Source organism: Coregonus clupeaformis, chromosome 37, assembly GCF_020615455.1.
Source record: "Coregonus clupeaformis isolate EN_2021a chromosome 37, ASM2061545v1, whole genome shotgun sequence".
NCBI classification, from domain to species: domain Eukaryota; kingdom Metazoa; phylum Chordata; class Actinopteri; order Salmoniformes; family Salmonidae; genus Coregonus; species Coregonus clupeaformis.
The window spans coordinates 232,125-247,875 of NC_059228.1; the positions used below are offsets into that span (position 1 = coordinate 232,125).

At 41.0% G+C, this 15,751-nt stretch overlaps 1 protein-coding gene across 2 annotated transcripts in view; it reads left to right on the plus strand.

Moving 5' to 3' along the window:
* LOC121553608 (cadherin-related family member 1-like) overlaps positions 1 to 15,751 on the plus strand; it is a 197,916-nt gene that overhangs the window by 146,847 nt on the left and 35,318 nt on the right. For both annotated transcript variants that reach the window (XM_041866854.1, XM_041866855.1), the window contains one exon: positions 12,644 to 12,808. In XM_041866854.1, the coding sequence (XP_041722788.1) occupies positions 12,644 to 12,808 (165 nt within the window). The remainder of the gene's footprint in view (positions 1 to 12,643; positions 12,809 to 15,751) is intronic.

A 15,751-nucleotide genomic window follows, 5' to 3' on the forward strand; every position in this document is an offset into this window, starting at 1 on the left:
TTGTGCAAGTTCTCCCACTTAAAAAGATGAGAGAGGCCTGTCATTTTCATCATAGGTACACGTCAACTATGACAGACAAATTGAGAAAAAAAATTCCAGAAAATCACATTGTAGGATTTTTTATGAATTTATTTGCAAATTTTGGTGGAAAATAAGTATTTGGTCACCTACAAACAAGCAAGATTTCTGGCTCTCACAGACCTGTAACTTCTTCTTTAAGAGGCTCCTCTGTCCTCCACTCGTTACCTGTATTAATGGCACCTGTTTGAACTTGTTATCAGTATAAAAGACACCTGTCCACAACCTCAAACAGTCACACTCCAAACTCCACTATGGTCAAGACCAAAGAGCTGTCAAAGGACACCAGAAACAAAATTGTAGACCTGCACCAGGCTGGGAAGACTGAATCTGCAATAGGTAAGCAGCTTGGTTTGAAGAAATCAACTGTGGGAGCAATTATTAGGAAATGGAAGACATACAAGACCACTGATAATCTCCCTCGATCTGGGGCTCCACGCAAGATCTCACCCCGTGGGGTCAAAATGATCACAAGAACGGTGAGCAAAAATCCCAGAACCACACGGGGGGACCTAGTGAATGACCTGCAGAGAGCTGGGACCAAAGTAACAAAGCCTACCATCAGTAATACACTACTCCGCCAGGGACTCAAATCCTGCATTGCCAGACGTGTCCCCCTGCTTAAGCCAGTACATGTCCAGGCCCGTCTGAAGTTTGCTAGAGTGCATTTGGATGATCCAGAAGAGGATTGGGAGAATGTCATATGGTCAGATGAAACCAAAATATAACCTTTTGGTAAAAACTCAACTCATCGTGTTTGGAGGACAAAGAATGCTGAGTTGCATCCAAAGAACACCATACCTACTGTGAAGCATGGGGGTGGAAACTTCATTCTTTGGGGCTGTTTTTCAGCAAAGGGACCAGGACGACTGATCCGTGTAAAGGAAAGAATGAATGGGGCCATGTATCGTGAGATTTTGAGTGAAAACCTCCTTCCATCAGCAAGGGATTTGAAGATGAAACGTGGCTGGGTCTTTTTAGCATGAAAATGATCCCAAACACACCTCCCGGGCAACGAAGGAGTGGCTTCGTAAGAAGCATTTCAAGGTCCTGGAGTGGCCTAGCCAGTCTCCAGATCTCAACCCCATAGAAAATCTTTGGAGGGAGTTGAAAGTCCGTGTTGCCCAGCGACAGCCCCAAAACATCACTGCTCTAGAGGAGATCTGCATGGAGGAATGGGCCAAAATACCAGCAACAGTGTGTGAAAACCTTGTGAAGACTTACAGAAAACGTTTGACCTGTGTCATTGCCAACAAGGGGTATATAACAAAGTATTGAGAAACTTTTGTTATTGACCAAATACTTATTTTCCACCATAATTTGCAAATAAATTCATAAAAAATCCTACAATGTGATTTTCTGGATTCTTTTTTCTCAATTTGTCTGTCATAGTTGACGTGTACCTATGATGAAAATTACAGGCCTCTCTCATATTTTTAAGTGGGAGAACTTGCACAATTGTTGGCTGACTAAATACTTTTTTTCCCCACTGTATCTATGATCATATGCTATCCATGTTTTTTGTATGTTCTTTTTATCTGTGAATTGGCCAATGCTATTAGGCCACACCCGGCTATGATTACAGACACCTGCGTGTGTCCTTTGACACTATATAAACTAGTGACCCGCAGTGTTTGTCATTATACTCTGATGAAGACAGCTTGTCTGTCGAAACGTAGGTTATTAGGATATTAAATTATTGCATCTGAGCTCCTAGAGTGTGCGGCTTTCCACACTTACCAGCCCCAGTGGTGAAAAGCATTAATCATCTGTATCCCTCGAGGAGTTACGTTTTCTCTTGGAAATTGATTATCCTCGTTTATCCTCTGTCATGTTTGAGTGTTGCTTGTTGTTGTAATATTTGTAGATACATTTCTCTAGCCTTATTATTTGTTTTGTGTTATTATCCAGATTGAATGTTATTACCCACGAGTATATGAAGTGCTAATATTTAGTCTAACTTACTGATATTGAATATTACATTTTTATCTTGAGGTGATTCGCACCGCTTTATATTCAATACGCCATCTTGTTCTTGGTATCGAGCTGAAGCAAAACTGAAACCTAGCCACTCACTTGTATGTTAGCAACATAATTTAGCTAGCTAACGTTATATCCCGACAACATTGACTCTCAATATATATTTTTTTCACAGCCATATTGAATCCATATTCAAAATTGAATTGAAGCCAGATAGTCTTTATTGAAATTATATCTGTTTTGTTAGATGACATAGTAACGTTAGCCAGGCTCCCATGTTCGCAGTATCACATTAGTGGAAACCAAGACTGTTCTCAGGGCAGGCCTGGTTGCAGCTAGATATGTTCGAGTCACATCAGGGACAATTGTAGCATTTTAGCTAACCCTAATCCTTTTCCTAACCTTAACCTACATCTCCTAATCTGTCACGTTAATTATCCTAACCTACTGGTTAAGTTGTCCTAACCTGTGCTACGAAAAGTCACTTCTGCTAGTCAAAAGTGGCAAACCTACCCTGAGAACAGTCTTGGTTTCCACTAATGCGATACAGCCCCGGGTTCACGTCTCGTCCGAGCAGCCCAGCTATAGAACAAGCTGGCTAGCTAACTTGTTTTACCTTGACAACATTGATCCTCAAAATGTTTCTATGGTGCAATTATCTCAGCCATATTCACAATTAAATTCAAGGCAGATGGACTATCTAACAGGCATGAGCTCAGATTGGCTACTCATTTGTTGCATCAAATCGACCTCTCCACCGTAGTTAGCTAGTTAGCTACGCAAGCAAATCAAACCAATGCTCAAATTACATACAATAGCATAATGCCACGACAGTTTAATCAAACAGAAGTAGAACATTATAGCTATGTCTATTCTTACCTTAATTGTCGGTATTAGCTACTCTTTGCCCATATCTCCAATATTATTTTGGGTCTCACCCCAAATAATACAGGCAATGTTGTTCTGCACTAAGATGGCTGTTGCAGCATCTTAGCCTGACTTTCTGATATTGTTTATAATTTATAAACAACTCAGATATTGAAATGCAAACAGCAGGTGATGACACCAGTTACAGAAAGTATTACAATACCAAAACATTAAAAACATAACCATATTTCACTCAAGTCAACCTTTCCAACATGATTGTAATACAGTCATCAGTACTGTTCATGTTAACCTACTGGACCTCCTTAGCACAAACAAAGAAGAAAATGAAACAAAATTATTCACTTTATTTGAAATTATGATGTAATGGTGAATGATTGTAGTGGGGTGAACAGGCCGTGGCTCGGGTGGCTGAGGTCCTTGATGATCTTCTTGGCCTACCTGTGACACCGGGTGCTGTAGATGTCCTGGAAGGCAGGCAGTGTGCCCCCGCTGATGCGTAGGTCTGACTGCACCACCCTCTGGAGAGCCTTGCGGTTGCCGATGGAGCAATTGCCGTACCAGGCGGTGATACAGCTCGACAGGATGCTCTCAATGGTGCATCTGTAGATGTTCCTGAGGGTCTTAGGGGCCAAGCTGAATTTCTTCAGCCTTCTGAGGTTGAAAAAGCGCTGTTGCGCCTTATTCACCACACTGTCTGTGTGACGGGACCATTTCAGGTCATCAATGATGTGCACGCCGAGGAACTTTAAGCTTTTTACACTCTCCACTGCGGCCCTGTCGATGTGGATGGGGGCGTGCTCTCTCTGCTGTCTCCTGTAGTCCTCGATCAGCTCCTTCATTTTGTTGACGTTGAGGGAGAGGTTATTTTCCTGGCACCACTCCGCCAGGGCTCTCACCTCCTCCCTGTAGGCTGTTTAGTCGTTGTTGGTAATCAGGCCTACCACTGATGTGTCATCAGCAAACCTGATGATTGAGTTGGAGACATGCATGGCCACGCAGTCATGGGTTAACAGGGAGTGCAGGAGGGGGCTGAGCACGCACCCCTGTGGGGCCCCCGTGTTGAGGATCAGCGTGGCGGAGGTGTTCTTGCCTACCTTCACCACTTGGGGTCAGCCCGTCAGGAAGTCCAGGACCCAGTTGTACAGGGAGGGGTTCATACCCAGGGACCTGAGCTTAGTGATGAGCTTGGAGGGCACTATGGTGTTGAAGGCTGAGCTGTAGTTGATGAACAGCATTCTTACATACACTATATATACAAAAGTATGTACACACCCCTTCAAATTAGTGGATTCGGCTATTTCAGCCACTCCTGTTGCTGACAGGTGTATAAAATCGAGCACACAGCCATGTAATCTCCATAGACAAACATTGGCAGTAGAATGACCTTACTGAAGAGCTCAGTGACTTTCAACGTGGCACCGTCACAGGATGCTACCTTTCCAACAAGTCAGTTCGTCAAATTTCTGCCCTGGTAGAGCTGCCCCGGTCAACTGTAAGTGCTGTTATTCTGGCACACAAGCTCATAGAACAGGACCGCCGAGTGCTGAAGCGCATAGTAAGTAAAAATCGTCTGTCCTCGGTTGCAACATTCACTACCGAGTTCCAAACTGCCTCTGGAAGCAACATGTCGGAAGCTTCATGAAATAGATTTCCATGGCCGAGCAGCCGCACACAAGCCTAATATCACCATGCGCAATGCCAAGCGTTGACTGGAGTGGTGTAAAGCTCGCCGCCATTGGAGCAGTGGAAAAGCGTTCTCTGGAGTGATGAATCACGCTTCACCATCTGGCAGTCCAACGGACAAATCTGGGTTTGGTGGATGCCAGGAGAACACTACCTGCCCGAATGAATTTAGCCAACTGTAAAGTTTGGTGGAGGAGGAATAATGGTCTGGGGCTGTTTTTCATGGTTCGGGCTAGGTCTCTTAGTTCCATTGAAGGGAAATCTTAATGCTACAGCATACAATGACATTCTTCCCAGAAGAGTGGCTGTTATAGCAGCAAAGGGGGGACCAACTCCATATTAATATCTATGATTTTGGAATGAGATGTTCGACAAACAGGTGTCCACATACTGTTGGTAATGTTACTGTTTTATTTTTCATAATTTATTTTATAATAGTTAGAATTCTTCTTCCACTTTGATATGATAGAGTATTTTGTGTAGATTATTGACAACAAATGACAATTAAATCAATTTTAAGCCCACCTTGAACACAACAAAAAGTGTAAAAAGTCAATGGGTCTGAATACTTTCTGAAGGCACAGTTTGCCTTTCGCAAATGTATAAATACAATTGCATGACAAATGTACAGTTTGGAAAGCAAATGCTGTCCTATAAATATATTAGCCACGATCGGGAGCCACCATCAGTTACAACCACATATATTTATTTTTGCATCATTCCATTCCATTCCATTTACCTTTCTTTCCTCTGTCACGTCCTTGTAAATTGCTCCTGAGGGTCGCCAGCATTAGTAGATTATATTAGACTAATGTAGTGCAATAATTTAGGACATGTAGCCTATATGAATCATTATGGAACTCAGACCACATGTAGAAGGTTAAACTGGAGCCTGGTGCAAGGTTCATGACGACTGGACCGTTGTCATACAGTTCCATGATTAGTGAGAATTAGGGTAGATTTATAGGATTATTGCTCAACCCCTATTGTACACTTTATTCCACCTTCCAATATTTAATGGATTGAACTTGAATATGACAACTTTTAGAATGAATCAAGCCACTCAGTTTTTTATTCATCAATATACAGTATTTTGTGCGTAAAGGCTCTCCAAACTGTTAAAAAAAAAGTATTCATACATACTTTCCTAACCCTTAAATGTGCCTAAATAATCAGCTGAATCGGAGACGAATATGCATAAATTACTTTTTTTGTTGTTTTGTTTTCTATATTCTGAACCCGTTCTCTCAACGTATTCTATTGAGTCAGTAGACACAATTCTAATTAAATGTGCACCATATTTAAAGGGATGTACTAAATGTACTGAAAACCCATTGAATAAAAACTCCACAACAAAATATTTGGAGGGTTGGGAGGGTTTTCAGCGGTTGAATGACATTTATTCAGAGCGCGCAAGGTAGCCACACCTTCAGAGCCATTACACGACTTAATAAGTCAAGTTTGAATACCAAATACTGAGAAGTGTGTAGGAAAGGCGTGCGTAGGAAAGGTATGAATTCCTAAGTCGGGATTGGCCCCATTGTGAATTGCGTTTGTCATGTAAGGCATATTCACTGAGTGTACAAAACATTAAGAACACCTTAATATTGAATATTTTGTCTTGCCCATTCACCCTCTGAATGGCACACATACACAATCCATGTCTCAGTTGTCTCAAGTCTTAAAAATCCTTCTTTAACCTGACGTCTCCCCATCATCTATAATGATGGAAGTGGATTTAACAAGTGACATCAATAAGGGGTCATAGCTTTCACATGGATTCACCTGGCCAGTCTATGTCATGGAAAGAGCAGGTGTCCTTAATGTTTTGTACACTCATTGTAATTTAACACATATACAAATATACCACTGACTTACACTGAGATACAAAACATTACATTACTTTCCGTGACATAGACTGACCAGGTGAATCTATGGTTTAATGGTTGAGCATTTTGCCATGTCATTTTGGCCTGGTTTGTCCTGTTGTCACTGCCAGTTTGGAAGCCTTTGTTAAGGCAAGTGATATAAAACATCACATATTTGTAAACACATTATCTAGCAGCCAACGTGATTGCACCAATCCCATGTAATAACGGTAAAATACGGTGAAATACTCCCCTCAATGTACACTACCGTTCAAAAGTTTGGGGTCACTTAGAAATGTCCTTGTTTTGGAAAGAAAAGCAATTTTTTTGTCCATTAAAATGTAGACATTAACAGTGTAGACATTGTTCATGTTGTAAATGGTATTGTAGCTGGAAACGGCTGATTTTTTATGGAATATCTACATAGGCGTACAGAGGCCCATTATCAGCAACCATCAGTCCTGTGTTCCAATGGCACGTTGTGTTTGCTAATCCAAGTTTATCATTTTAAAAGGCTAATTGATCATTAGAAAACCCTTTTGCAATTATGTTAACACAGCTGAAAACTGTTGTGCTAGTTAAAGAGGCAATAAAACTGTCCTTCTTGAGACTAGTTGAGTGTCTGGAGCATCAGCAATTGTGGGTTCGTTTACAGGCTCAAAATGGTCAGAAACAAATAACTTTCTTCTGAAACTCGTCAGTCTATTCTTGTTCTGAGAAATGAAGGCTATTCCATGTGAGAAATTGGCAAGAAACTGAAGATCTCGTACAACGCTGTGTACTACTCCCTTCACAGAACAGTGCAAACTGTCTCTAAGCAGAATAGAAAGAGGAGTGGGAGGCCCCGGTGCCAACTGAGCAAGAGGACAAATACAGTGTCTAGTTTGAGAAACAGATGCCTCACAGGTCCTCAACTGGCAGCTTCATGAAATAGTACCCGCAAAACACCAGTCTCAATGTCAACAGTGAAGAAGCGTCTCCGGGATGCTGACCTTCTATGCAGAGTTGCAAAGAAAAAGGCATATCTCAGACTGGCCAATAAAAAGAAAAGATTAAGATGGGCAGTCTGAGATATGGCTTTTTCTTTGCATAGAAGGTCAGCATCCCGGAGTTGCCTTTTACTGCTGTTGGCTAAATCAGGGTCACACAGAGTGATTCTCGGTAGTCTTAAACAAATCTACTTTGAAATCTCACACATGGTTGTAATTTATTAAATTTTGAGTTTGCATCCCAGTATTACACATTATATACATCACAGTTGACTGAAATATAACAAAACTGTTTGATTATTTATTTTATGAGCATGGCCTTATTTCTATTACACAATATTGGATGACTGTTATTGATAGCCAGCTCAATGTAACAGCGGTACATTTAGACTACTACATGATACTCAAATTTTCCCTATACCCATCATGAGGTTGCTACAACCTAACCTACTGTATGAATGAACGATTACAATGTAGGTGCACAGGTCGAGAGAAAATGTTTTGTACTCAAGGTGACAGACAGTGATACATTCAGTACCACCTTGCACACTCTTGCCTGCATCTAGCTGATCTAGGGTGTAATCATTAGTCCAACAGTTGTAAATTAGAGTTTATATTGGACAAATTCAGGTGTGTTTATCCCTGTTTCATTCCGTTTGCTTCCAGTTCAGAAACGTTTTTTCAACAGAATCGGCGGAATTAGTACACCCCTGATCACACGCAAACACAGTTCACTTTCATAGCAGCCACATACAAACAGCATGATTATTTTGCTCGTTGTAGAATTCCTTCTCTCATCTACGCCCTCTTCTCCTCTCATCTTTTCCCTTCGCTTGTGGACTTCAGTGCCACACCTTCATATCATTACCGCTAACCGCTACACACATCGTCAAAGGTGCTAGAGCTAACGCCTTAATCCCACTACAATCATGCAGTACAGTGTATGCAGCAAGCAGTTTAGCAGTTACACTGGCAGGCCCCGGTAGCAATAAATTGATATAACCAAAAGCTTACCTTGACTTGGAAGAGGTCCAGTGTTCGATAGCCATAACCTGCTAAATAACATATTGTCCCTCTCTGTTTGAGCCTGGTGTTTGAGAAGGCTAAACTAGCTAGCTGCATTCACTAGCTAAGTGAAAGTGAACAAAAAATACAACAAAATATTCTCTCTCTTGTTCTCCTTCATTTTTAAATAAATGAGTTTGTTCAAAACTGTTCAACTATTGTCTTTCTCTTTCTTTGAGTCAACTACTCACCACATTTGATGCTTTCAGTAGTAGATTTATTCTCTGATCTTTTGATTGGGTGGACAACATGTCAGTTCATAATTACTGTGTAAGTTTATGGAAGGGGGTAAGAACCATAAGCCTCCTAGGTTTTGTATTGAAGTCAATGTACCTAGAGGAGGACGGAAACTAAATGTCCTCTGGCTACACCACGGTGCAACCCTACAGAGTGCTGTTGAGGCTACTGTAGACCTTTACTGCAAAACATTGTCTTTTAATCAATTATTTGGGCATGTGCCTTCAGAAAGTATTCAGACCCCTTCTCTTTTTCCAAATGTTGTTAGGTTACAGCCTTATTCTAAAATGGATTAAATTGTTTTTTCCCTCATCAATCTGCACACAATACCCCATAATGACAAAGCAAAAACAGGATTTTAGAAATTGTTGCTAATAAAATAAAAAATAAAAACTGAAATATTACATGTTATCAGTATTCAGACCCTTTACTCAGTACTTTGTTGAAGCACCTTTGGCAGCGATTACAGCCTCGAGTCTTCTTGGGTATTACGCTCCAAGCTTGGCACACCTGTATTTGGGGAGTTTCTCAAATTCTTCTCTGCAGATCCTCTCAAGCTCTGTCAGGTTGGATGGGGAGCGTTGCTGCACAGCTATATTCAGGTCTCTCCAGAGATGTTCGATCGAGTTCAAGTCTGGGCTCTGGCTGGGCCACTCAAGGACATTCAGAGACTTGTCCCAAAGTCACTCCTGCATTGTCTTGGTTGTGTGCTTAGGGTTGTTGTCCTGTTGGAAGGAGAACCTTCGCCCAGTCTGAGGTCCTGATCTCACTGGAGCAGGTTTTCATCAAGGATCTCTCTGTACTTTGCTCCGTTCATTTTTGCCTCGATCCTGACTAGCCTCCCAGTCCCTGCCGCTGAAAAACATCCCCACAGCATGATGCTGACATCACCATGCTTCACCGTAGGGATGGTGCCAGGTTTCCTCCAGAAGTGACGCTTGGCATTCAGGCCAAAGAGATCATTCTTGGTTTCATCAGACCAGAGAATCTTGTTTCTCATGGTCTGAGAGTCTTTAGGTAACTTTTGGCAAATTCCAAGCAGGCTGTCATGTGCCTTTTACTGAGGAGTGGCTTCCGTCTGGCCACTCTACCATAAAGGCCTGATTGTTGGAGTGCTGCAGAGATGGTTTCCGTCAGGAAGGTTCTCCCATATCCACAGAGGAACTCTAGAACTCTGTCAGGGTGACCATCAGGTTCTTGGACGAGTCTTGGTGGTACCAAACTTCTTCCGTTTAAGATTGATGGAGACCACTGTGTTATTGGGGACCTTCAATGCTGATGACATTTTTTGGTACCCTTCCCCAGTCTCGGATCTCTACGGACAATTCCTTCAACCTCATGGCTTGGTTTTTGCTCTGACAAACACTGTCATCTGTGGGACCTTATATAGGGACCACCCCATCCTGGGACCACCCCATCCTTTTTACGCTGCTGCTACTCTGTTAAGTAAGTATTTATGCATAGTCACTTTAACTCTACCCACATGTACATATTACCTCAACTACCTCAACTAGCCGGTGCCCCCCACATTGACTCTGCAACGGTACCCCCTGTATATATAGCCTCCCCTACTGTCACTTTATTTTACTGTATATATAGCCTCCCTACTGTCACTTTATTTTACTTCTGCTCTTTTTTTCTCAACACTTTTTTTGTTGTTGTTTTATTCTTACTTTTTTGTTTAAAATAAATGCACTGTTGGTTAAGGGCTGTAAGTAAGCATTTCACTGTAATGTCTGCACCTGTTGTATTCGGCGCATGTGACCAATAAAATTTGATTTGATTTGATTTGATTTGATATAGACAGTTGTGTGCCTTTCCAAATCATGTCCAATCAATTGAATTTACCACAAGTGGACTCCAATCAAGTTGTAGAAACATCTCAAGGATGATCAATTGAAACAGGATGCACCTGAGCTCAATTTCGAGTCTCATAGCAAAGTTTTCATTTCATAGCAATGTTTTCACTTCATCATTATGTGGTATTGTGTGTAGATTGCTGAGGATTTTTATTTATTTAATCAATTTTAGAATAAGGCTCTAACGTAACGAAATGTAGAAAAAGTCAATGGGTCTGAATACTTTCCGAAGGCACTGTATTTAGTATAGTTTTATCTAAAAAGTATAACTTTTTAATGTTTCACTATAAAAACAAAATAAATAAAATATTCACTGAGGATGGTCCTCCCGCTCCTCCTCTGAGGACCCTCCACTGGTGTATTGAAATATAAAATACAGTAACTTACTAACCACTAGCATTTTGTAAGTTACTGTCAAATTCACGGCAACCCCTTTACAGTGTAGGCACAGTATATCCCCATCAAGTAAAGTGTTATCCAGAGAGAGAGAGTGATTGGGTTGAGTGTGAATGTGAACAATAGTTACTTAAACACTTGAAGTACTCCCCTGCCACGAACTTAACATTCTCCAGGAACTTGACCACAAGTTCAAAGCAGCTCAGTTTGGCCTGAAGTAGATTTTATTTCTGTGAACATAGTTGTTTCTATCTAGGTAAGATAGTGGACTGTGGACATATCTTGCACTTGGAGTATTTGATAAATGTAGTATTCGTAGTCCTAGCTTTTAGAGTTTGGAAAGAACATGTTCCTATCAGCACCAGAACTCTGAAGTGAAGCGTGTTAGTTTTTTCCCCTCTTGTGATCATATTTGCTGTTATTTTTGTATTATTTTGTTATTACTACAACAGCACTACTGCATAATTTGTCTGAAAAAAGTAGGCCGTTCAATATGGAGCAATCGAGTGCTACAGAATGTATGACTAATCGTGCTTATAGTCATCTGTGTCTTGCATTTCCAGGCAAGGTTTTATTGCCCCGTGTAGCTCAGTTGGTAGAGCATGGTGTTTGCAACGCCAGGGTTGTGTGTTCGATTCCCACGGGGGGCCAGTATGAAAAATGTATGCACTCACTAACTGTAAGTCGCTCTGGATAAGAGCGTCTGCTAAATGACTAAAATGTAAAATGTAAAAAAACAGACATACTATTCATGCAACAGGAAAGGAGCAGCGCAGGGTCAGCCTTACAGCATTACCCTTGTAGCAGTTTAGGGGGTTTTGCTTAAGGCCAAAATGACAGTAGGGGATGGCACCAGCCCTGGGTGTAGCTTTTAGAGTTTGGAAAGAACATGTTCCTATCAGCACCAGAACTCTGAAGTGAAGCGTGTTAGTTTTTTCCCCTCTTGTGATCATATTTGCTGTTATTTTTGTATTATTTTGTTATTACTACAACAGCACTACTGCATAATTTGTCTGAAAAAAGTAGGCCGTTCAATATGGAGCAATCGAGTGCTACAGAATGTATGACTAATCGTGCTTATAGTCATCTGTGTCTTGCATTTCCAGGCAAGGTTTTATTGCCCCGTTTAGCTCAGTTGGTAGAGCATGGTGTTTGCAACGCCAGGGTTGTGTGTTCGATTCCCACGGGGGGCCAGTATGAAAAATGTATGCACTCACTAACTGTAAGTCGCTCTGGATAAGAGCGTCTGCTAAATGACTAAAATGTAAAATGTAAAAAAACAGACATACTATTCATGCAACAGGAAAGGAGCAGCGCAGGGTCAGCCTTACAGCATTACCCTTGTAGCAGTTTAGGGGGTTTTGCTTAAGGCCAAAATGACAGTAGGGGATGGCACCAGCCCTGGGTGTAGTACCCCCGGTCAGTAACACCAACAACTATCTGGCTCACTCCCACCAGATTTTTCTACTAAAATATATTTTTCTACTATAGTGAAAAGGGAATTTATTTTGAAGACCCCTTATGAGATGTTGAATAAATGTGTAATTAATGTGAATAAGGGAATGCCATACTTATGTGACTGACCATTTGATTCTCTCAGCTTCTTGCCGTGGAGATCGACACACCAGAAAGATTCAGCGCCACGGCGGACATCGTCATTCATCTCCTCGACACAAACGACAACGCTCCCAAGTTCTCCTCCGATTACTATATCGCCAGAATTCCCGAAAACTCTCCCGGCGGCTCCAATGTTGTGTCTGTAACGGTAAGGCTGGAAAGCTTGAGTCCCGCCCCATTCCCATTCTATCCCACCTAAAAATACATCCCAAAGCCAATGTACGTCATTCACTCCAGGCGGAGGCATGGCAATTTAAGCAAAATTATGAAGTGAGACATTTGTTCTCTAAATATGGAGTTATTGGGTTAGGATAATATGTAAAAACATGTAGATAAAAGCTAGGGGAGGTAAGCTGCCAGATGGCTATCACTTTCATTTCGTTGTGTAATACTTAAGTCCCAGATTTGTTTCTCATGCTCAGCAGCACATGCTGCAGTCCAGAATTATTCACTTTTTTAATAACCTTTTACTGCAGTTGGCTAAATCAGGGTCACACAGAGTGATTATTGGTAGTCTTAAACAAATATACTTTGAAACAAAAGTATACATCTCACACATAGTTGTAATTTATTCAATTTTGAGTTTGCATCCCAAAATTACATATTATATACATCACAGTTGACTGAAATATAACAAATTGTTTGACATAGAAACACCGGATTTTCGTCAGTAAAAAAACTAACATATTTATTAATAACATTCCACCCATGAGGCCAAAGAGGGCGCTTTTGGTCATTGACTGCAGGAAAGGGCTACGTGAAGTGTGACTCCATTTTCTTTGAGATATGGTAGTATTTATGTTTGACTTTGTCATTCTTTTAGTATTTTATCTATCCATCCTCCTATTCCAAATAACACACCAACATTTCCATTGGTTTCCTATTTCCACTGCAAAAGACCAAAGACCCGGTGTGAACATCAGCATTATAGATTTTTGAATTCATACGGTTTTCATTTCCATCCTTTTCCAGTATCCTTAAATAAACGCTCCTTGCATAATAGTCAGTGTGAGAGAGCTCAGGGGTGTTTGTGTCTGTGGGAGGTAGTAATAGGTGAGGGTAGTGGCCCCCTGGAACCTTTGTCCCTTTGTGTGGTTAATCTGTACACTGAGATCAAGAGCACTGGGTGGTGGGGGTTCACTGTTAAATCCTGCCCTTGCGTGAATGGGACAGAGGCTCACCACTGTGATCCCAGGCAATTTCAATCAGCTAATGAGCAGCAAGCCAGTGATTTTGGCCACAGAGCGACAGGCAGTGAACAGAGCCGGCACTCCTGCAATGACAGAGAAACAGATTAACCTCATACATGTTAAGATACATTCTTTATACACTGTAATGGAAAACTTTAAATTATATGGTTGTTTTTTTTGTATTATCAGCAGTAAAATACTCTGAAATGTTTTATTGCAGCATATTGTGAATTATTGTGCATTGTGGAAAAATGTTGTGGCCGGGGAAAGAATTGCTGTATTTCGAATGGTATTGTAATTCCATCCCACATAGTACAGTACCATACCGTATTTTTGGAGTGCCACAAATATTTTGACCACTAGTGGGTGCATGGTATTGTTGTTTCTGGCTCATTAACATATTTTGATGCGTGCCTCGTAAGTGCCCATATTTGTTGCACCCGTGAGTGAGAATGCTGTACCAATTTAACCTCTATGTGATTATATTGCCCTATCAATTTAAAATGTTTAGGGGACAGATTGGAGTGGTCGCAAGTCTTTAACCTTAAATAGTTGAGCATTTTGATCTGTTTTGCTCTGTTTTGTCGCTGTCAGTTTGGACGCCTTTGTAATGAAGCATCTAGAAGTGCAAGTGATATAAAACACCAAATATTCATTAATATGCTGTAATGTTTGTAAACAGTTTACCTAGCAGCCAACCTGCTTGCACTAATCCCTTGTAATTACAGTTTTTAAAAATAATAATACAAACCCCTTCCCTCAACGGATGTCATTCATCCATTCATTCTGATTAGTAGCATTACATTTTTTTTTTTACAGTATAATATAGTCCATAACACAATACTTGCTTTGATACCGTATTTAAATTACAGTAGATGTACTGTAATAGGAAATACTGAATTTTACTTGCCACCGAGCTGCCTGTAAGCTAATGTCAAAATCACGGTAACCCCCTTCACAGCAAGGTTTTTATAGTAAACAAAAACTGAAACTAAAATAACAAATTAAATTGCTAAAACAATTTAGTAAACTGAAATAAAAATTAAAACGAAAAACATTTGAAAAACTGAAACTATACTGAAACTATTATATTTTACTGCAAAACAAACAAAAATAAAAACCATCATAAATTATGTTTAGTTATAGTTTATTTAGTGTAAACTTTGGGCAAAAATCAAATGAGGTTTTTACGTTTTCTTTTTAATGGGGTTTTCAAGCTGTTTTTCCGAATGGGGTTTTTGAGCTTCTGAATCTGGCTGGTAAATGCTGCCAGTAGATGCCAATGTTTCAAATAAGCCTAGCTTGTGCATCACTATCACTAGCTAACAGGGAACAAATCCAAGGGTGTGCATGGAATGTGACTGTACCAAGCAAGAACAGCTGGTGAAGTTGCTGGAGCCATTCGCAATCCACACCGACCAACTTCAAATTGACAGCCAGTCGCTATCTGATGTGGTGCTGTGCCTTTTCAAACTTGAGGCACACTTGCATTCAACTACTGTTGGAAAACAGTTGGCACAGGTCCTCCTGAAGTCACTGCTTGAGCACTTCGCCTGCATACTGAAACCTCTGACAGAAAACTTCGATCCAACCCCTGCAGCAGCTTGCCTGATGGACCCAAGTGTGTTTATGTCACTTCGCTCAACAGAGATGGAGCCACTGATGAGGGAAACAGAGTCTTTTGTACTTCAGCAAATCAAAGAGTACAGCTGTGGAGCAGCAAGACACAGGGAAGATGCTAGCATGATGAATCCAGCAAGCATCTCGACCACAGTCCTTCAGAAATATAACTTCCTTGCATCGAAGATTGTGTCGGAGGTCACTTCCCAGCCAGAGGGTCACCTGGCAGGGGATTAAGTGCCCCGTGTGAGCTGTGGAAATACCTGGAAGAGGTAAAGGGG